The 24,171-nt window shown below is 43.6% G+C and overlaps 1 protein-coding gene across 4 annotated transcripts in view; it reads right to left on the bottom strand.

Moving 5' to 3' along the window:
- The window catches only part of bsk (mitogen-activated protein kinase dJNK), a 64,971-nt gene extending 41,488 nt beyond the window's left edge, over nt 1-23,483 (bottom strand). Inside the window, exons 1-4 of one of the 4 annotated variants that reach the window (XM_084588522.1) lie at nt 23,350-23,483; nt 12,064-12,259; nt 10,452-10,581; nt 8,857-8,915 (exon numbers count right to left, since the gene is read on the bottom strand). In XM_084588522.1, coding sequence (XP_084444648.1) covers nt 8,857-8,915; nt 10,452-10,581; nt 12,064-12,179 — 305 coding nt within the window. In that variant the 5' untranslated portion in view covers nt 12,180-12,259; nt 23,350-23,483. Of the gene's footprint in view, nt 1-8,856; nt 8,916-10,451; nt 10,582-12,063; nt 12,260-21,890; nt 22,039-22,103; nt 22,297-23,349 lie in introns of those variants that run through there. The other 3 variants (XM_084588520.1, XM_084588524.1, XM_084588521.1) reach the window with 3 other exon arrangements.
- Nucleotides 23,484-24,171: the final 688 nt, after the last annotated feature.

Here is a 24,171-nt window from a genome sequence, read left to right as displayed (position 1 = left end):
CTAGGGTCTAATTTAAACGGCAGTATCAGAGGAAATGCAGTGCACACAGCAGCATGTCGGACTACATAAAAAGCTAGCACTAATCAGAGAAACACTAATTAGGTGAAGTGCCTACTGGGGGTATTCCAGCTTCACAACACAAGTTTATCACGGCATTTTAAAAAGATAGGTTCAAAATTATGCACCATACTTTGTTACACTCTTCATCACAGCCCCTACCAACTGTCAACGAGCAACAGCCTACACCGTTACAGAGTGAAACAAGATAAATATTTAGAAAAGTTGTGCTCACAAGTGTTTCTATGTGCAGCGTCACGCTCCAACCCTGTACCCAAGGGGTGGGCAACTCCCACAAGCATATATTGCAGTCATACTTTCACATTTATGCACTCTGCTTTCCTTTGTGAAGGAACGATCTCATAGGTTCACTGCGAAATCAGACAACGCTTTGAAAACTTGTGTTTACGTGTATTCCTACGGTGCGTGACACTTTTCTTTACACCCAATAGGCCCTGCCGGCTACAGCCGAACTACCACACCTTGCTTAGGTCAGAGATCGGTCTTTGTCTATGGACGACATGACACAACACGGACATTATTAATGCGCAACTCTGGCTCAGATGCAATCCAGCAGTAAAACGAGATTTAAAAAACATTAAAGACTAAGTAGAATTTTCAAAACTGTCTTGTTTTTGCTTTTTTGCAACAAAACAATTTTTTTGAAGTTCACATATTTTTCAAGCTGTTCAGGACCATTTTCAGGGCCTGCCAGGTTCAAAAATTGGTTGGCAACTGTAAACATTGGATGTAGCTAGAGGATGAGTGCAAGTACAAAACATGTTGCAAAAGTATGTGAAGTACTACCAGGGAAGAAGAACAAAGCAGTGCAGCCAATGCTAGTGGGATAATGTGATGCATCATTCACTTCACATGCCCCTGGTCAGCCTACACAGAGACGTGTGCAGCAACTTCAGAAGCGTGTAGCGCGAGCTCTCGAGGTCATCCATGCTTTCTGAGTGGGGAGGCCACCACGCATTAAGAGCTCGGATCCCCAGCGCTTGGCTGGGGATCCGAGGGATGGAGGTTCGATTCGCAAAGACATTTTTTTTTTACGAGCAGACCGTAGCTACACTTCACGTGCACGGCGTAGCTGCGGTCACCCAAGGTCTCGCTTTGGCTGCCGAAGAGTTGCTTTTGCAACAAAGCAAGGCAAACCATCCAGCGGGAGCGAGCGGCGTGGCGCTGACTGTGGCGTCATCTGGCGGAGCTCGGCTGAAACTTGCTAGGCAACGGCTGTTCAAGGTCATTCGTGCCCACCGGCCACTGGCTACGTGACGAGGCAAAACCTGGCGTAATGTTGCTTTCACAACAAAAACACTATAAAGACTAAGGACATGAAAACTCTGCAAGCAAATAGGCCAGCGCGGAGAAATCCACAAGGAGGCGCTGCGTATGGCCTTACGAAATCAGTGCTACCATCATTGCAATTGCTGGATGGAGGAGGGGAAGCGATTGCTTTGCCACTGCCATGCAAAGGGTGCAGCTGTGAAAAATGCACCGACCAAGCGCAAGGAGATACAATGAAACCTCTTTATAACGAACAGTTAAAAAATCGGAAAATAGTTCGCTCTATCCATAATTCGTAATATAAAATTTCGTAGAAAATCCATGCAAGAGCAGCAAAATTAAATCAGAGAAGGCACAGCAACTCGGAGGGTGCCTTCTTGGGTCACGTCCATTTATTTACGCGCAAATAACTGCGTTATCGCGGCCTGCTTTTTTGTGTTGATCGCGTTCCGTATCACGTCCTGTTCCACAGTTTGCAAACACTCAACAAGGGCAAACCCGCTGCTCTCAATAGCACTGTAGTGGCGGAGCAGTAAATCCAATGCAGCAAGCGCTTCTTGTGAAGTCTGAATGTTCTCATCGTTTGCACAGTCAGCCTGAGCTTCGTCTGCAGGATGTTCAGAAACTTCCACAGCGATTTCGGCGTCCGTCAGTACAGCCGTGGTCGCCGCAATGTCGTCGCCGCCTACAAAGTCCTCTACAGTCATTGTTGCGGGCATGTCAACTCATCGAGCTCGCGGAGCTCTGCTTCTGCTTCGTCCCCATCGTCGATGCGCGGGCCTCTGCTGGAACAAAAGCTGCGTGCCGAAAGCAGTTGGCAATTGTTTTGCCTTTCACGCTGTCCCATGCCGCTTTAATGCTCCCAGCAAGTCGACCTTCAAGTCCTGCTTCATAAACGAGAAGAGTGTCAATCAGTCTCCTCTTGTAAACTGCCTTTATCTTGAGCTTGGTCTTTAACGTCAGTTCTGCTCTTCTTTTCACGTTCACCGCCATCACAGCACTACGCACACCCGCGCACCACACTCGACACGAAGACAGACGCAGCCTCCGCCGAACGCTACGACGGCTACGCCGCTGCTAACACTAAAACCAAAAAACGCGAATGGCGCAAAAACCAAAAGAGCAAGTTGTTTCTTTCCTCCATGCAAAAAAGGCAAAAAACAACATTCGATCGTGCCGCTGCCGCCGCTGCAGAAGCGGCGCTGTCGGCGATTGTGAGATGCAAACGATTCCTTATGGCCTCCGAGATCACCTCCGTGCGCACAAACAGGCGCGCGGGGGTAATCTTGGAGGCCAAAGATTTCTTCGGCTGTCAACTCCCAATGCCGTCGTGGCATCTGTGGCGCTGTCAGTGCCTGCAAGGTAATCTTGAACGTTTGCTGCGCCGCATTACACACATGTAGTGCAACGAAGCCTGCCTCCTGCTATTAAAGTGAGGTAGTGCTCGGCGTCATGAAGTTCGTAATATCCGTTTTATGCCGAACCGTGTTCGCTATGGGAAGTTAAAAATACATGTGTTTGACAAAAATATTTCGGAAAAGTTTGCTATATTCAATAATTCGTTATATGAGTGTTCTTTATACCGAGGTTTGACTGTATTTCTCGACGTGAAACAGCAGGTTCATCGTAATTTCCAGCATGATATCAGGTTGGAAGGTTTACGAAAAAAATACAGGCTTTCGCACTCTACGATTTCGATTATCATCAAGGCTGAAGATGACCTATAGTCCATTAAGTCACCAATAAGGACTGCAGCATAATGCAACTGTAACAGGGTGTCAACAGACCACTATTTTCAAAATCCCTCACTTTTCCAGGTTTTCTCCGATTATTTCAGGTCAAATTCCCTGACAAGTGCAGAGGCTCAAAAATGTAGCTGCTAATGATAATAAGCATAGACGAATAATTCCCAACAAAAAGCTTTCATATTCTGCAATTTAAAATAGTGAAAGGCTGTTATTAGAGTTAATAGTGGGCAAAAACGTCGCAAGTTTACTGATAATTAAAAGTGCATTGATGCCAGAGAGCTCTTCGACACTACCAGTTGCGAAATTTCCTATATGCCCCATGTATCAAAAAAAGCGGTTTTGACTGGTCACAATTTGGGTGTATATAGGGTGCCTCGCATCGAGGCACCTTAGGTCACAGCTGGTCTAGAGAGAGAACGCGCTTCTCTCTTTCCCTCAAAACCGGCCGTGCCTAGGTGTATAATAGCGCCGGCGCCCGTGGCCATTAAAGGAAACTTTCAGACTGTTTATAAATGCACAATCAGTTAGAAAATAAAATTAGTTGAAGACTTGCAGCAGCGAAAATTCTTAAAGATAACAGCCGGAGGGTTAAGGGGAGACGAGAGTCATAGAAGGGTCGAAAATGTTCAAAAATCGATTTTGAGACGAACTCATTTTCGAAACATTTATTCTTTTCAGCACCTGCACTCAAATTTTCAACAGTGAATTTGGTCAAAATGCGATATAATCTGTTTTCAAAACATCACGGCATCCACAAAATGCCCCCCCAAAAAAAGAGGAATTTTGTTCGTAATTCGGCGGGCGCCGCTGGCGTTGCAGCCAGCCGATCGCCGCCATCTTGGGCTAAACTGTTTTCTTAGTGCGCAATTTGCGCTATCTCAAAATAGCTTCACTCAAGCGGAATGACTGTGCATGCCGGTTTTCCGAACGCAGTTTATGGTCCGATTAGCTATGCCGTTCCGCGTCTCCCATTGGCTGGCGTGATCAGCGCATCATTTCCAACTTGTTGGAACCGAGTCCCTCTCGCCGCTGGAGCCACCGCGGCAGCTCAAAACAAGGTTTCTGTGTCGCCGCGGCAGAAATCGCGAGCGTTTTCACTAGCATGTCGATGGCGCGCCACTCCGTTTCGGTCGTCTCATCTACCGCTCATTTCTTGGCAGCGTCCCAAGATGCTGCACAGCGATAACGTCATAGTGTCGCAACGTGTTTATCTTTTGATAGCTCCTCCGATGGCAGGGAGCGAACTTGGCAGAGTGCCCGTGATGGCTTGATTGCACAAGCCTGGTTCGATTTATCACACCACGATTGGGGCGGGCGTAGTCCACTACCACAAAATCACTGGAAAGCGTGATAGCTGCAAATGCTGTTTGAAGCAAAAAATGCTAAAAGCCGGTGTCATGATCGCAGCTGACTACGTGTTTTCGTTGATTCATAGATGCAAGAATAACAGACTCCCGCAAAAAAAAAATTTTAAAAATCTGCCGCTTCTTAATGTCCGCAGGCGCCATAGCCACGTCAGCCACCGCACGCAGAGGGTTCGCAACACACGCTGGAGAAAGCGTCCGACGTTCTGTCTGAAAACGGGCTAAGCTGGCTTGGCGCATGCGTAGCGCGTGCTACTGCGAACGAAGGCCGGGAGAGAGGAAGGAGAGAGATAGCTCGGCAAAAGAATGGGCACGCCTTTGTGCTTCGCTCTATCGCGGTTTTCCCCTCTTGTTCCCACCGGTTCTCTCTGGTTCATTCATACAAGTGGCTTGTAAACGGCACGTGCTGGCGCGCGGGAAACGATAAACGCAGATGCGCGCGCTTTTGGGGAATGGGCGCGGCGCTGCCCTAGGCCAGCCGTTGCCGAACTGTCGCCTCTCATTCCTTCCGCGTGTAGCTTGAAAAAGTCCCGCGGCAAACGGCCGAGGATGATGCAATCGTCTTTGGGGAAGGCACACTTTCCAGTGCGTGGTACGGAGTTCGATATATCGAACGACCGGTGGTAAAATTGAGTTCAATATATGACGTGGCTTTCCTATACTTTCACATGGGATTTTCAAGGGGATATTCCGCGAGTTCGATATAACCAAAATTCGATATATCCAGGTTCAGTCTTGGATTCGACTGAAAAGTGCTTTCTCTCTCTCTCTCTCTCTCTCGATGCACCGCTTTGTGCAAGCGTTTTTCTTTGCGATCGAGATGCCGGAAAACAGTAGATTGTAACCATGCATGCAAACGAGCCTTTGGAAGCCGCAAGAAACGGCGTATTGCCGTTCTGTCAGGAAAGTCTGCGACCCAACGAGAGTTTCACCTCGGCGTTAGCGCGAAATGTGATGCCGGTACAGAGTTCGAGACTATGGACATGAAAGTGTTAAGTAATTTTATCGCGCACACGAAGCGCGAAACCTGCGGCGAGATCGCGAAAATGTTAGTGGTCAACCGCTGGAGTGTCACAACGGACCACAGCTGTAGCTCAGCTCGCCGAGCGCTTTCGCGCTGGCCGCTGCCTGCAATTATTCCTGCTTTCTGTCACATGCTACTCTCATGCAGCGCTTCCGCATATTTTATTGAGTACCCAACTCCCGTGCGTATTGGTTATTCTATTATGGCAGCTCAGCCATGCGTTACCGCTGAAGTAGCATATACTGCGCCTCGCCCAACACACACAAAAAAAATAAATCTGTATAAATAAAATACTTGCTGGGCATCAGCTTAAAATGAAAATGGACTGCAGAATATATCGTGCCATTTTCCCTGGCTTGGCGAAATTTTTTATGGTTTCCCTGACATTTCCCCAATTTTTCCCAGTGCATGAAATTTCCCTGTAAATTCCAGGTTTTCCCGGTTGCTAGACACCCTGTGTAAGAAATGCAAACAGCGAATGTCAATCTCAGCGGACATTCAAGCAAATATGAATTTCCTATTATTTTTAACCATGTTAAAGTTATTTTATGGCTCTGTAATAAAGTGTTCTTTACCTTTCATTGTTCGACCAGATTCAATCAACGCTGGTAAGTAGGTAAGCCTGCATGCATGGAAAGTAATATGTGGGTGTGTGTGTTTTTGCCAGTCCAGAAATTACGATAATCAGTTATAATGACTGGCCTTTCCGGTTGTTTTCAATATCGGTATAAGTGAATTATACAGTATACTGTTTCCGACAAGAAAACGAAGCAGGCAGTGGCACAGGACAGAGCACTCGTGCTAGGCCAGTAGTCATTTGCGATCTGTCGTGTGGTTCTTGCCTCCATCACTTGACGCGACAAATATTTAAACAAAGTCCAACACTGTCTTGCAACACGAAAATAATTACAAATAGAACATTTATCGCACTATGTGTGAAGCGAGCAAATAGTGAGGGCGTGAAACATGCTCATATCATACAACTTGAACATGAAATTCTAGGGTCCATTTTTAATCCCCTCTTTTTCAAACTCCCCTACGTAGCAACCAATATGTGTCCTTCTTATCATATTTCTCCTTTCCCATTAGATGGTAGCGCTCGAGCAGTGCCTAGATGGGTACAAGTCCCTATCTCCCATTTCATTCCTTCTTAGGTGCATCTGTTATCAACTCTATTATGAGCAGATGCACCATTCAACTTTCCATTCACCGCAGGCAGTGCAGATGCGACACCAATACTTGGCCATCTCTGTGCCACTATAAGCTTTTTCCACTCCACAGCAACACATGACACAATATGCGCACAATGCCAAGATCTGGCCATGTTTATCTTCAGCTGAGGAATAAAGTGTTACAAGCAGCTGCATGAAACTAACTTCCTGAAAAACCCACCACCTGAATGAATCACAAAAAGCCATGAAAAGGTAATTTTGCTTCTCTGCTCAGACAATGCCCCAACCAGCACTCTGACTTGCCATAATAGACTAAACCATTTACAATGATGGAGGCAATAGGGGAAAAGCTCTCGTCAGTAAGAGACTAGAGCCACTGATGGCGTCCACTACGGCGCCTTTCATAGCCTGTGTTGCTTTGGGACGTTAAACCAAAAAAAAAAACAAATAGCAACCCGAAAGTGAAGCCAATGACGCCCACGAGAAGAAGCGTGTGGAAGCGAGTGCCTCCAACTGCGCTCCCGCCCTACTGCCTAGCACCACAGGCGGCAGCATCTAACCCATGACGGACGCTGCCATTACACACAACACAATCTCACATCGTTAACTCCAGTGGCAACAATGGGGAACAAGTAGCAAAACCCATTCAAGCTAACCTATCCGACTGACTATGTTTAAATTCCAAAGGCCAATCAGTTGTGACAGGAAAGCCTGTTTGCACCTAGGATGGGTAGCGAAAATACTCTATGATGAAAATATATTCCTACAGTAATGCTAGCATGTATTTCAGTCTAGAAAATCAAACTTTCCCACTCCAGAGTCTGAAGTATCGGTCATCAATATGTACAGCCGGCCAAATTTTAGAACTATTGCGCAGCAGTGTGCAGAGCAGAAGCAGAGTGGAAGTCGGAAGAGGGCACGAGCATGCGCAACAATCAAGTGGCAGGAGCCTGCATCATCTGCTTGGCTGCTTATGCGAAGCGAACCCCGTGAAGAATGTTCTGTGGCAGAGTTCTGACCGTGTTTGTTTTGTATTACGCGAGAGCTAAAGCGCCCCATATCGCAGAAAAGCTGGTGTAGGCGTTGTCCGTAGTAACGTGAAAATCCACAATGAATGAAAGAAAAAAAGAAACCGAAGAACATCCTCCATGTGTGTGTGATATGCAATTGCGTAATTAACGTTGGAGTGCCCCCCCGGTGTTGCATTGAATGCACGTTCCGCTGAACGCACACTGGGACGCATCAAGTTTTAAGAAGCAGCGTTTATAAAATACAGTTGAATCCCGGTACAACAAACACCACTTCAACGAAATTTTCGCCACAACAAGTATTTTGCATTCCTCGTAAAACCCTCACAGGACTTAATGTATTAAAATTTCCTCAAAAACGAAGTAGTTTGCGAGCACATGTTCGCTTCAACCAATTTTTTTTTGTGACTTTTCGCGGGTGAGTGGTCCCTCAGTCTTGTCTTTCTTCAGAAGGTGGGTGCTGGAGAGAGACTTTCTCATTCCCGCCATTTATTTTTTTGCATTGCACCCATACCGCACATCCTCCTTGTGCGCACCGCTCGTTTGCCTTTTTTTTTTCCCTTCAGCTGCCCACGTAATTTTTGAAGCGACGTCACGCCCCACTCATTGGCTAACTCTGTGCTCAGAGTAACTCTGTGCTCTGTGTTGACCTTGGTCCAGTTTCAAGGTCAATGAGCCAGAGCCAGGCAAAACTATGGATTGCACATGTAAAAGTAGTTGAGCTTTTGCTTTCAAAATTGTTGACTACTGTATCATCACCTTGAACAGATCAGCATGAATGCATTTCCCGCACTTCCGCTTGCGAATTTCTTCACACTGAAATGCGAACTTTGGGTGGTGACATCAATTTGTTTGATGACCCCTGAGATCCTTAACAGAGATTCTAGTCTAAGAGGGTTTAATGAAGCCACAGTTAACAGCTCTCCATATGCTCTGTATGAGCCCCAATTTCTTCTTGTGAATGGAAGCTTCACTTTAAGTATAGGAAAGTGAAGCCACCATCATGCACAAGGAAGCCTCCGCTAATTTCTCCAATGACAATGGACACTTCCTACACATTTCTATTACGTATTTGTTGTCAGTAAAAAGGGCAGGCAAAAAAAAAGTTCTCCATTCTTGATGGCAGCTTAAATGCAGATACGGTAGCAGCACAATGCTGAGGCAAGTACTCACACATCTTGAAACTCCTCCAGTGTTTTCTGCGGGGTGAAGGCATTCAGCAGGCCAATTATCTGCAAAAAAGAAGCCACCTATAGCCCTACCAGCTCCTGTCAGTGCTCTGTGCCTTTCAGTGAGTGATCACAGTATCTGTCCACAACTGCAAAGATGGCCAGTAAACAAAATATGCACACAAAAAATTTGGCACCCAGATATTCACTGCACTTTTTAACATGTCAAAAGATGAAAATTGTAAAGCCACACTACATGTCTAAATTTAAGCATACTGTAGTTTCCTGTACAAGATGTGGCTTTTTAACAAAAATTTTGCCAGTGCGTCCTATACAACCGCGAGTCTTCATGCTTTTTTTTGTGTTTTGCCCAACATTCCTATGCGAACTTTACCGTGAAACGGCAGCGGTAATGACATCCGCGATTACAAAAGCTACGGTCGTTTCACAGGCCCCATAATATGCAATTCCAAAAGATGCAACACCAACATTCCTTGTCCACCCACACTGCCAAGACAAGCCAGCTCACTCTTCCAGTTGCCCCCAAGGGAAATTTAACGATTTACCGTGTTGCCCACAGCAACTTTGTATGGTGGCTACTGCATGCGTGTGCTCCACTTCTTTCCCGTACTGCGCCCGATGCCCGAGCACAGAGACCACCAGAGCAGCGATTCTGAGTGTGAAAAGGATGTCTCGACAGTGCTGTCGCCAGAAATTGGCAAACCTTTTGATAGCGCGTCAGAAGATGAAGGCTTTTATTAAAAAGAAAGCTCTTTGGGGCGGCTTTTTTTTTTTTTTTATCACTTCGTGCAGCATAAGGAGCATTCTCCAAGGTACGACGGAGCATTTCGCAAAGGTCGCACCAGCTCATATAGTAGAGTGCCATTGCCCTAACTTGGTAAATTCAGTGCATCTTATACAAGGGTGTGTCTTATATGCCAACTATTTCGCTAAAGGCCTCTAAGTTTGAAGGGTGTATCATATAGAAAGGTGCGTCTTATACACAAGAAAATACAATATATGAAACATAATAAAATGGGATCTGCAAGTGCAACGCCTGTATTACGTCTAATAACTATTCAAGTTTCTAATATGACATTGTTACGCCATACACCAAACATAAAAAATTTGCTACAACTTCAGAAAGAAGAAAGGCCAGATTCACCAAATTTCAAACAAGAACAATTCAATCAAGTTTCCTACACAGCACAAACAATATGCAAATCCACAGTTTTCTGAAAAGCCCTATCCAAAGCACACATCGTGTAGTAATGTCTCATGCTGTGCTGAAAGAAAGAAGCAATGTTCTGACTCATGCCTGCACTTGTCTGAGTGATCAAGCTCTCTTAGTCAACAACACAATTAGAGTGCTGCCACCAACTTCAGGTGCCATTTTCGTCAGTATGCTTCATAAAAATTGACAAACAAGGTAACTGCAGAGGCTATAAACCAAAGGTGCCAATAATCAATGATGGTTGCCCAAAACAATTTCCCTGTTACCTAAGCCTACATGGTTGTGGTAAAAGTACAAGAATAAATGCTAAGTTAGTTATTCAAAAATGAATACAGCAGAACTCTAGAAAAGAATAAAATACTCACATTTTTGTGATTGACCAGTTTCATAAGCTTGAATTCACGATATGCTCGTTTAGCGTGGGTCACATTTTGAAACGGACGGCTGAGCTTCTTGATAGCCACATTCTGACCAGTCACTGAGTCATAGGCCGCACTAGAAAAGCAACAACGCAAGGTGAACCACAAGGCAAAATTTAGAAGCAAAAATAGTAGCAAAGCATACCAAACATGAAAAAAGAATGGTCCCATGAGCAAGAATTTCTTCCAAAATTTCAAAAAATGGATTCGTGAAGTCAGGACCCAATAGTAACAACCGGTTGAACAACAAAAGTGAATTTTGACTGCCAACATCACAGTCAAAATAACCATCAAGACACCCCAACAGAACTTTTCCTTCCATATAGAGAGCAATAAGCTTCAGAGATCAATGTACCGACTTACACTCTAAAAAAAAAAAAAAAAAACAATTGTATTACAGCTTTCAGTTTTCTAGGAAAACAATTACACCAGTACACTTGGGAATAAAAAATGAGCTGAAGCACACCAAAAGTTCAATGCAGCCATAAACATCAGAACTGAAATTCTGAAGTTTAAATACTGAGTTACATCCGGAATGAATCAATAAACTAGGCTGCACGCCGCCATAGAAGTGCTTTGACAACACCAGCTATACTGACAGTACATGACATAGAAAATTTAATGCTTGCACACAGGTGCACCTCCTCATTGTGTCAATGACACGGAAGGGCATAGATGGCAATTGAATGAAGCCTGCATCTCTCAAACAGCACAAGCAATGCAATACAAGGCAGTCAAGCGCTATCAGTGCACCAAGAGATTCCTTGAGAAGAAATATTGCACACAGACAAAAAAAATTGGTGAACACTCAAGCTCCGCCTTTAAGGGTATGACAGGACAGCATTAGCGGCTTCCCTTGAGAATCCTCCCTCACATACATGCATTTACATACCACTTGCTTAATCATTATTCCCTTAATTTGTGCCTCTATTATCTCAAACTTTTTAGCATAAAGTCTTAAGCTACGAAAGGCCACCCAACGTAGACATTAAGCCCCGTTTAACCTAGCCGTAGGAATGTGCCTGTGTGGTATCAGAATGTAAGGTTCCTGAAGGGTTCAATTCTCCTCACCTTCCCATCTGAAATGAGAAGTCCCAAGTTGGCAGCTCCTGCCAAATCAGCTATGTCATGTGGCCGCGCGACATTGCACAATCCTATGACCAATCTGTGCCTGGTCATGCCAGCTGCAACCACCCACAGCCATGCCCATGATTTTTCGCTCACAATTAGGATAATTTTTCGGCAGACCAAGGCCTTTAACACCATCAGTTTAAAATAAATTGTGGGGTTTTATAAGCACCTCAAAAACCAGTCTTCTTTAAATTTCAATCGAAAACACATGAGCGCTGAGATATGCCATAGCGGAGGGCTCTAGATTATTTCAGACATCGGGTTCTTTCTTATGCGCCGACATCGCACAGCACACGAGCACCTTTTGCATTTCACCGCAATCGAAAAATGGCCTCCCCAACCAGGTCTGAATCCAGGTCCACTGACTCAGTGGCCGATGACCCTACCGACTAAGCCACTGCAGCAGATGTATACAGAAGAATCTCACCAAACTATGCCCTGGGCCCCAGAGCCGATGGACTTGAGGTTCTGGTACCTCCGCAGGATGGTAAACTTTGTGTCACCCACTTCGAAAGTGTAAAACAGGCTCGAGTGCTTGGACATGGCGCACAGATGGCAGCCAGAGCCCAATGTCTCCTACCGCCACCAACCCAGCGCCATGACTACCACCTATGGAGGTTCCCCTGCAATAAAAGGCAGCACATTTCGTTCACACTACAAACAAGGTAAGTGAAAATTGGCAAAAGTAGCGCACACAAACACCACAAATAATACGGATTAATATGTCCCTACACATATCTTCAATTATCTCTAAATGATGAACAAAATACGAGACTACTACACCATGCTCCACAGCTCGCTAGTCTATAGGACACCAAGGTAAATAAAGCCGCTGGAAATGCCATTAAGTAACAATAATAGATTACATCATTTTCATCACACTGGCTAGACAGCTTAAGGGGCGATGCTGGGCTTAAGGGTCACCTTTTGAACTATTGCTTCCGATAAATCTACTCCAAGTACTGTTACCATATAGCTGTTGATTCCAATAAAATTATCAGGGATGGCTTATCGTCCTCTTATTAGAATATATTCTGTTTCATCACCTTAGCACAAATAGAAATGTAGCTGCCATAATGAGTAAGTTTGCCAGCTTAAGAAAACTATAATTTCAAAAGTCATGAAGATATACTAACCACTTCTGCTTAGATAACTTCTAGGTAGTTCACTGTGCAGGATAAGGCCAATGCGGGTTCTTTATGACATTTCTGTAAAACTATGAGCACTTTTAAAACAAACTTTATTGTTTCTGTTGCCATTCTTTAAGTCCTATATTTAACACTGTTTCTTGGAGAACAATTAGGAATCCAAAAATATCTTATTTTGTCCCCAACAAAATTTTAGTCCGAAACCCACCTCGAAAGCAGCCTATGATGAAAGGGTTTAAAAATAGTAGTTTTCCTAACAGTTGTGCACTTGCAAAAAGTGCAAACTGATAAAAATGAGTTCAAAAATTTTAGAACATGGTATTCAAATTTAGGGCTCAAATATATCAAAGTGGCCTGGTGTATACGCTGAGCTGTCTTTTTTAATCTGACACTGCTCTATTGCCTCTTTTTTTTTTTTTTTTTTTTTTTTTTCATCTTTAGAGCTGTCCAGGGCCCTTGTCTGCGCTCATGAAATGCTTTTCTTGTTTGCTCGCTAGGCATGCCCTTCGTCCAGGCTACAAATTCAAGCTCAACCTGAAAATTCAATCTCCACCCGGTTGAGCTCTTTGATTAGCCAGGCTACCAGTTGTATGAAAACAGCGTTCGAAGGTCACGTGCTAAGTTTTAGTCAATACAAACTTCTATTTCAGTTTACCAGCCAATCTGTTGTCGCCAAGGCCCAAAATTTCCCTTTCAGTTTTGTTTTTCTTTTTTGCTGTCAGCTGTACTCTCGATGGCAGGCCCTTTTTGGCTAGAGAGCACGACAAAAAATCATTCTACCTTGGGGATACACTCTGCATTCAATTTCTTGCCCGCAATGCGGCTATGTTCTGAAATCAGTGTTCACAGGCGCTTTCGGTGGTGAGTGTGCCCCAACTCGAAAAAAAAAAAAAAATCAATTCTTATACTGCGCAGATGACAACCAAACTTGATGAGAAGTTTCTTTCACACATGCGCAATCCAACACAACAAAAATTTTAAAACATTTTTTTTTATGAAAATTATGATTTTAGCCCCGCATCCCCCATAAAAGAGTGGTTCGTGCCTTTAGCTAAAGCTAAAGCTAAACATCTTGAGCCAGACAGCTTACACAAAAGAACAGCCACTTAAGAATAACCCATCAGGGTTTCCTTGCCACATCATTAAGTGCATGGACAAAAAATAAGAGGGGGGAAGGGAGGAGTGGGAGGAGCACTTCAGTGAAAGTACAGTCTGTCAAAGGTTTACAGCCCAGGGGATTCACTTCTGAGCCAAACCGTGTGGTTTGTACTACATCCCCTGCATTCCAGATCTCATGAAAGTAAGATTTTTGGTCCTGGTCCCTTCAACTGGTAGGACTTCCAAGGTTGTTAAAGCAACCCGACCACAAGGCTTAAAAACAAACCCCCCTGGGGTTTCAGCTTTTGACAAAGACTGCACATCTATTGCAATAAAGTACACTTAAAAAATATGCACACAATCAAGTTATCTCGTCTAGGTCACTGGCCTGCCCTTTTTTCGAAACCAGTGAAAATATTTGAATGTTAACGGTCTTTCATTACATGCATACCTGCCAGATTCACAAAAAAGGCATTAGGGAGATCTCATCGGACTGGGGAGGGGGGGAATGAAGGAGTTACTAGGCATTTATATTGAATGAGTTGTTTTTATTTGGTTCAGAAGAGCTGGAATTGGGTGGTTTTTGTTTGAAAACCACTGACGTGCCACATCGCTGCTCACTGTTGGGGAATCTTCGATGTGGCAGATGCTGCCCTTTTCAGAAATTCCTTTGAGTACTGCCGACAGTAACAGTGTTCACCCCTGCGACATTTAGCCAAAAGAATGTGACCGAGGGTTGTGTCGGACATGTGAACTGGGTAAGATTTTTTTTTACAATACTGAACTGCCTCTCACATTCAGCATTGCTGTGTGGTATACAGAGGATTCCAAGCATTACTTCCGAGATACAGATAAATTTCTTTTGCCCATCTGCGCCTTTCAGCTGGGAGATGGCGCTCCATTGCCTGTCAGCACGTTACTATTGCAGCACATCTTGGGGAATGTCAAACGCCTGAAGTTTGACAAATTCCATTTCCAGAAAATTCAAAGCTTGATCTTTCGACTCTTGCTGCTTTAGTGGCAGTAAGACCGGAAACCACTCCACAAAGAAAAGCACATTCTGAAAGGACATAGTGTCAATAGATTTCAGATCTGAGACTCTAGAATTACTGCATTGTGAGCCAAAGGGAATTCGAGGCGAATATAATCGCAGGCAGCGATCATGTACTTCCGAACAGCTTCATAAAATTGTTCTTGCTCACTTGGCTTGAGTTTCTGAACAATGCGTTTGGCTTCCAGTCTCCACAATGTCTTCATCCTTCTGTTCATCTTTGTCATGGTAATCAACTATAAGTAGGTCCTTGTGTTCCTTTAGAAGGCGTGGCTACACAAACCTTGAAAGGAGGTCTTAAGCCCAAAAAGTAAAGATTGCAATGCGCGTATTTGAGGAGCTTGAGACTGCAGCCGACAGTCCAATGCCTCAAAGACAGGAATGGTGCTATTCAAAAAAAGACTGCACGCTTTGTTGAGGTCCGAGCTCAAAAACTGAAACAGCCTCTCTTCAAGGTAACAAAGAGCACAAGTAAACACGGAAGTTGCCTAAGCAAAAACCGGTGTTAGTGTAGGATCATTATAGGCAGAAATTAAGCCACTGGAACTTTAGACAAAACCCAACCTTAGCGCCACGCCTGAACCGCCCCAAGCGGTGGCGGCGCTACAGTCTCAAACAGCAAAGTGAAAGTAGTCCTGGCAGTTTTAACAACTGTGCTTGGTCGACTATGCTTTTTAGACCTTTCACTGATCACAATGTCAATCGGTGTCAAGCAGTAGATAGCCTTGGAGCACGGTGCTTTGGAGCTATGTGGCCAGACCAGAAAAAAGATTTCACCAAACGTGGGAGCGTTTCCAGGAGATTTGGTTTGGTCGTACAATCGTACAAAAGCATCAAGATTCGGGAGTCTCCCGGATAATTCGGGAGACCTGGCAGGTATGTTACATGTAAACATGTAATGCAGTTGCACTGCTACATCAAAAAAAGCAAGCATGCCAAGAGATTTCACTTCTATCGTCAATATACACTAATGCACTGTGCAGCTGATAGGTCCTGATACAAGCTACAACACCCGACTACCCCCAAGCATATATCGATAACATAGTGACAAATCAGACACTATTGTACCCATCAGTCCTGCGATGCAATGGATAAGAGCTGTGTTTTTGAATGCACAATACAGAAGTTCAAATCCCCTCATTCAAGACTAATTTTTCTTTTACTTTCACACCAAGAAATTTTGTGACACAAGTTATTTACTACCTCCCCTAGGCATAATTCCAAACCATGTGGAGGATGTCGGACATCTCTCCGCAGGCCGGACATGCATTTGTGGGGTATTGCGCGGGCCAAATCTTATTGTGTCGGGCTGGGTTTGGTAGTGTGCAGGCTTGCATGTTTCGCCATGATTACATACGGTTTACAGAAAATTAGCCATGAGCAGTGGGAAACGAAGCTGGCTCAAACAGACCTCCCCCTTCAGCGCCAACTGATCGGTCAGGCCTGGAGGGCCGTATTCGCCAATGGTTTCCCGGACTTGGGTGAACCACCCGCGTAATCACTTTGTATCAATAAAGTTTATTCTCTCTCTCTTTCTCCCCTAGGCGTGTGTTACACCTTTTGCGTTCTGCATTTTGAAGATAATTCCAAGCCAAAATTGCCACTTAAAAAGCTGCCAGATGAGTTGGGAAACGAAACCAGAAGCTTGCGTGCTGCACTATGGAACGAACGGAACTGCTCACTCTACCACAGCATGCTTAGCTGGTGTTACCCCCAACAAGTCAACACTTTTTTCTAAGCGAAGCTATGGCTGTCCTGAATAATTACCATGTGGCCAAAATACAGCAGTTCTTCCTCCCACGATGATTACTTACAAAGCCCTCTTGAGACAGTGGTGCTCAATGCAAGATATGCTACCTATTACAAATTGATGCTGTTATTACAGTATTTAAGTGTAGCACAGATGCCATCATAAGTCAACTAAAATCACAGGCAAAAGGGAGGCTACATGAGTGAGTGCCCAATAATAAACACTACTGAAAATTGTAATTAAGTCATTGTGCCAAAACTAAACACAGTACACATGCACAACTGCAAAGCTGTAAAGTTGTGTCAACTGATTATGTAAATCATCCATATATAGAATGCTACTGGCAGTGTAAAGCATCATGGCAGACCACCCAGAGTGGGTGATATCCCACCATCTACAAGAAAGCCAGCCACCAAGCAGAAACAGCGACATTAGCAACCCATAAAATTGTCTTAAATGGTCAAAGAGGTTCACTATATTCAAAGAGTACTGTGTCCTACACAATGACTAGAATTTCTACCCCCAATGCTTAAGATTGTGCCACACTAATGCATGTTATACCAACATGTTTGCCCTCACGTATGGATGCAGCCTGTACAAGACCGGGTTAATTGGAGGAATATGGAAGAGGCCTTCGCCCTGCAGTGGGTGTAATCTGGCTGTTGATGATAATGATTAAATGTAGGCAGTGCAAAGGCATCTCAAATTATCAGTACTGCTATTCTTTTTACACTGACCAGGTCTCAATTTTGAATGTGTAGTGAGCACTCATAGATTGAAACTTTTCTGAAATGCCTAAAATGTTAAGCATTTAATGTCAGGAAGCCTAACTTGGTGCCATTGGTTAGCTTCAGCACAGATAACAAGAAAGAAAACGAGCTGATAATTTTAAACCGTATTAATTAACATAACTACTTAAGTTGAGGACAACGCAGAGGGCTATGGAACAAAAAATGGTAGGGGTAACATTAAAAGATAGGAAGCGTGCAGAGTGGGTCAGAGAAATAACTCAAGTTACTGACATTCTAGTGGAAATCAAGAAGAAGAAATGGGCATGGGCAAGACATGTAGTGCGAAGAGAGGATAACTGATGGTCGCTGAGGGTAACAAACTGGATTCCAAGGAAAGGAAAGCGTAGCAGGGGGCAGCAGAAAGTTAGGTGGGCAGATGAGGTTAAGAAGTTTGCAGGGGTCAAGCGGATGCAGCTAGCACAGAACCGGGTTAATTGGAGAAATATGGGAGAGGCCTTCGCCCTGCAGTGGGTATAGTCAGGCTAATGATGATGAACTGTATACAGACACTAGATTAGTCAGCCAAATTATCTATAATGAATCATGAACTGATATCTTCTGTATCGAGCAGCAGTTGAAAATGGCCTACCCTCACAAAAGAAAATGCAGAACGCATTCAAGTAGAGGCTGTCCATGGTAACATGAACTGAAAACAAAACACACATGCATGGCTACTAGTCATTCTTTCAAAGCCTATGATAACAACTGTATGGCTACCTCCAACAATGATATAATCAAAAATTTTCTTTCGCCTGTTTCGTTCTCAGTTTCAATAGCCTAGCAATGGCTATGGCATCAAACTTTTGTATAGACATGTGAGGGATGAAATAACTACGTACAGTGAAGCCAACCTTCCTCAAGAGCAGGAATCAAGTAAAAAAGACAATTACACCAAAAGTTTCCTTCATGCCTCACATAATCTATATGGAACTATGATGCCACAGCAATTCCTTAGCTGTTGAAATTGAACAGGTGACAGAAAAGTTTCAATTATATGTAATAATCCATGTCTTGCGCAATATTAACAAGGAGAAAATGTACCAAAACTTTGGTGTCTACACTCTTTAAATAACATTTTGCTGCTGCATTTAAAGGGCTCGGCACCTAAATTTAGTTTTCCTCTCTGTAATCACATGCAAGCCTGAAGTCGAGAACAAATCAGCAAATGCCCCTCAAAGGAGGTCTCCCTGCCAGATTCAGATTCTCCTGACATCGTGGGTATTCCCTTTGGGTCTGCTAGCATGACATCAAAGGTCCAACTGACCAGAGGTGATTTACCACAGCCTAATTGGATTAACAGTAGTACTATGAAAACCTGTTAACTCCACTGGCTCAAGGACCTCTTTGAGGATATCTACCACTTTGTTCTTCAGTTGTATCTGGCTATAAGTACACTTGGATCCTTGTGTAGTACTCCCCTACAACTTCAAACCATCTACGAGAGAGTTTCTTCCATCTACAGAACAATATATGCAAATCCACTTCTTGAAGCAGGCTGGCTTAAGCATTACAGTGAGCTAAAATAATGTATCAGCAATTACATTGCTATTCTTTCTATGATGCTTATATATCCCCTATGCCAGTGACTTTACAGCCATTGTTTAACTGTCGAAACCATGTCATAACTGCACAACAGGAGAAATTCAAATTCAAGTTGTTCACCAATCGTAAAGGGATACTATGGGGTGATACATGTGTGCTAATGTCTCACAAATTATAAAAAACAAACATTTGGTGTATGTACTTCCTTTAATGGATTCATCCAACATTCTTCCCCTAAGATGCCAAGTACTACTGTAATTTTCTACCAAGCTAGTCATCCTAACTGGCCCTTACTACATCCCTGTGCGAATCAGTTCAAAGATTGTTAACAATTATAGAGTGCCAACTAAAGGCCCTTGATTATCTTTTATTCTCATTATGAACTAGCCTTCATGCTTCAAGCCTTCTTAGAGAAAGCACCTTTTGTACTTTTGAAACCATGGGAGTTTAGAAAAAAAAAAAATCATTGAAATTAAAAAGATTCTACAGTTTAAGTACATCATAGTTTACCCACAACAAACATGACCTATGTGACCTTTGTAAAAAGCAACAACATTAAGGACCTTTGATGATATATTCAGCACCCATGTCCACAGCCAATGAAGAGCAATACAGACGTCATGGGCACCATTATGATGCAACACATTATCCTGGCAAAAAAAAGAAATTCCTACCTCTGCAAATTTTCGTGAAGCCAGCACTAAACAGTTCCTGTGCACATGAAGGAAAAAAAACGCAGGATACCAGGCTCCGCGAAAATCCACACCCGGAACAATTTCATTTGATTGGCCATTATTCAAAGTTGCTCCAATAAACAGCACATTTATGTTGCCAGTGGATTAAACTAAATGATGGCCATGCATTGCCAACTACACAGGAATAATAAACCTTTGACATAATTTTGCATAGCAGGTGCCAAATAAGCTGAAATCCCTTCATGTACTTCAATAAAACCATTTGCCACTGGACCCTCCCCCATTTAACTCAGATCTCAAAACTACTCCCAGAGCAAAACCAGTCAGTCCAAAGCCACAAACCAGCAGTTCCATACCACACAGCAGTGGCAAGTACAGCAAAATTTAAAATGCAAGCATCATATTCCACTACACTTACTTTGCCTGTAGGTACTCCAAAATCAAAACCCCTCCAATAGTTCACCTAAACTATTGCCCCCAACACCCCATCCGAAAAAAAAAATAGATACATTAACTCCCAACACATTATTGCTACACTACAGTGGCCATTGTTGGCTGCACCGCAGCTAGCAAGATTTAATATGAATAAAAAACTACCCCAAAGGCACACTCCTCGCCAAAGATTACAACCCATGGGATTTGCTTCTAAGCCGTGTCATGCAACTCCTGTAGCATTCTTTTCATGGAAGTCCATCCCACTCAGGGCCAAAAATCTTACCTTCAGAAGATTTAAAACACTAGGGATGCATTACTAGCTACACGGTGTTTGTCAGAAGAAAACCCATTGAGCTCTAAAGTATGCCACCACAAACTTCAAAATTGTAGTCAAGTAAAGTTTATCACAATTAAACCTGCAAAGCCTGTAATAAAGCATTTTGCACGCAAACAAATAAGATAGCCCACACTGCAGCTACAACCAACATTAACCATTAGCAACTGTATTATGAATATATGAGACTAAAGTTGGTTCCTTTGTTTCACATACCTCCAAGAGAAAGTAGCAACACAGACATGCCACCTGATAACCAAATTTTAGGTTGCATAGAACTCAAATAATCAACTATTGACCTTCAACAGTGGTGATGATTTAGGAACAACAAAAATTAATGGTTCTTTGATATGGATTCTTAATACAACCACCAAGAAAAAAGGTTGGAGATGAACAAAATGAGATTTTACAGATATGCTTCAGAAATGTTGTAAATCACCAGCAGTGGAGAATTCACTTAACCTTTACCACAACACACAAGTAAGAAGGGGAACTTCATATAAAACATAATGGCGCTCAGACTTACTTGTGAATCAAAAACATGGGGCACAGAGAATGCAGAATATGTAATATCTTCTGCCTTCTCTGTGATACTAGACATTTAAAACAGTAGGTAATACCACTTCATTTATTCAAGAAGGTAATGCAGGCATGAGGAATAGTAAACCTCACGTATTTTTGCACTGAAAACCTTTACCTAGCTAAGAAACAAACCGATATGCAGCTTAAATTAGCGATTACCTAACGACTGTAAACATACATATCTATCCCATGATCCAGCATACACTTCTGACTCAAATAAAGCAACTACAAGGCAAAACCATGGAAACTCTTCCTAAACGTTATTATAGCTTAGAAGATATATAAGGGGATGTGCCCAGAGCCAGGCGGCGAAATCACAGTGAGCTTCAAAAAATATGAGCCAACAGTTCTCCTACTGTACAATTATAAAACATTCGATACGTACGCGAGCATGGACTTTTCAGCAGCGACCTGAAACAGCGTCCAGTGCGACGACCGGATTGCCGATGTAATGAATTTCACACAAAATACACAATATAATATTCCAATAGGCAGAGCGAGAAGTGTTCTTTTTTTTTTTTTTTTTCTTTTCAGGAATGCATAACGAAATCTTAAGACGAGCACCAATGACGATGAAGAGGACAGTGGTTGCTGCCTTCACCACTTAACACTAAGTCAAGAGCAAAGGCAGAACTCGTAACGTTCCTACCGCACTAATGAATTCATCGAACGTGATCAAGTAAAAGGAATAAACTAGAATATTAGGCTTAATAAAACAGGCCATGTACTGCACCGGCTACGATACCATGACCCGCGGTGACACCACGCAGCTGCAGCATCTAGATCACCGACACGAGCACACCAGGAAAAATGAAAGCATCGGCTAACCTGTGTAGCTTAAAACAGTTCCGTTAAGGAGCGCGAATGCCTAAGTGAATTCGAGGCATTTAACTAAAGCCACCGACCAGAAAATATTTCAGCACTTCTCCACAACCGAGCCCAATAACACCGTCGAACTAGGCCTAAAACACTGCACGGACGCATTGAATGGGACGGCGCCGTGTTTTGGATCCGGCATCCGATTCCGTACAGACTACATACCTCGTTGTGATCCTTGTGAGTCCGGGCTAATGACTTCAGCCCGTAAGTTCAGGTACGAAGGACGCCGCTTGAATGCTTACTGGAATATCTAATTTATACTTATTGCACTTGGCCCCGCAAAAGAGGTTTCTGTCAAAATTTTCGAAGAAACCACACAACACAATGGCGCCATAAGCACTTTTGCTTGACGTCACACGGTTATGCGGAGGAGCGGCACCCAACAAAAATAACAACCAATACCATTTTTAGTTTTGGTTTCGCATTTGATTTTTGCGGGTGGGGTAAGGTAATAGCGGTAATAGCATTTTTCTGTTATTTAGTTTCTTGTTCACTTCACGTACATCACATGTACATCATTCAATATAAACCAGAAATAAATATCATATGCTTGTTCAATTTCAGAAAATGTTTTTAGAAAATCGATGCTGTGTACTACTTGCCCACTATTTCACTGTTTTGTGTTGCGTTTGTATTTACTTAACGTATCATGTAGCGTATATGCTATTTAACTGAGAACAACAAATTGCGCGGCATTTTGTCGGGGTTGTGGTTTACGAATTATAATTATTCAACAAATGCCTATAGTGCCCTACTGGAATGGTGGTGTACACTAACTGGGTTACGTAACCACTGGCAGCAGTAACAGCAGCAGCAATATAGTTATTGCAAGACGATTGCGCATGGTGGTATTCAGGAGCGTGTAACTACGCACTATAATTTAGAACGCGCGTTATATGAACAAGGCGCCACTGTTCTAATTCCTCAGTAATCTAACAGAAGGCGCCACTGCCGCACTCGCATGAGAAAGGAACACTTACTGCGTGGATGGCGTGGATTGACTTAAATTTGAACTTTAGGACTTAGTCCCACTTTATCAAATAATATTATTAATAGAATGAGCTTGCCTCTTGCACTGCAACTAATCGCTGTTAAGAGTAGCGTTCGTTTTCGCATTAGGCATCTGTTAAATGGAACTTGATTGGTGCACAGCGCGTGGCAGAGCGACGCGACACCACGAGCTGAGTGGCATGCCAGTCAGTGAAGCGTAGCATATGATCTTATATTGTATTTGCAAGGCGCCCATGTGCTGGGTGTTATCAGTGAACTTTAAAGAATCCTAGGTGGTCGAAATTTCTGGAGTCCGCCACTACGGCGTCTCTCATAGCCTGAGTCGCTTTAGGACGTTAAACACCACAAGCCAAATCAAACTTATATTGTCTTTAAAACAATATGTTAGAAACTTCACCGCTTCAGGTCAGTATAATGATCAGCGCTTGTCTCTGTAGGCAATCATCTGCATCATTTTCCTTCTGTTGGGATATAGGCAGCAAACGGTTCGCTCTTGTGGCTGTCCTCCCCACTTTCCATATGGGAGGCCTAGTGCGCTGGTATGGAGGCGCCCCTGCTCCGGAACAAGTGGCGCCACCTCCCGCCGGCGCACCCGTATGTGGTACGTCTGCTCGTCGGAGTGAGGCGGCGGAGTGAACGCGAAGTCTACACTTCTCGACAGCAAACTTGTTAGAACGAAACTTTCTTCGACCATTTCCTGCCTCGTACCACATGCGCACGTAAGAGACATGTGTACCATGTGTTTGTGTTGAAAAATAAATCAAAAGCAAAGCAAAGAAAGCCGCTACTCGTTCAGGTCTGGTAGAAGGCCGCCGGCGCTTGGGGCGCAGCGCATCGTCGGCGCGCGAGCGCTTCTGCCGGCGGCTCTTCGTTTTTTTATTATTTTTTTTATTTTTGAAGTAAAAATTTGGAATCCGCGCAATTTGGCAGTTTGAAAGTAAGTAGATAAATAAAACAAAAACTAAGCCAGTGTGCAATGCGTACCACTGGCTTTTCCCCTCGATCGGTGGCAGTGCATGTGTAGGCGGCATACGTTGGACCCCCCAGAACCGAGAGCCGAGTACAGCTGGGCACCGTCAGTCAATGGAATCGCTCTTCAAAAAAAAAAAAAAAAGCAAGCTCTTTCGCAGGACAGGACGAACCCAGGTTGTATCTGGAGATGTGCCCTAAGACGCCGGGCCATGTGTGCACGTGCTTTATCGCCACTTGACAGTTCTGC

This window comes from Amblyomma maculatum, chromosome 1, assembly GCF_055883805.1.
Source record: "Amblyomma maculatum isolate TAMU_Amacu chromosome 1, ASM5588380v1, whole genome shotgun sequence".
In the NCBI taxonomy this organism is placed as follows: Eukaryota; Metazoa; Arthropoda; class Arachnida; order Ixodida; family Ixodidae; genus Amblyomma; species Amblyomma maculatum.
The sequence above is the reverse complement of the archived record's forward strand: the minus strand, read 5'-3'. Positions and strand labels throughout refer to the sequence as shown.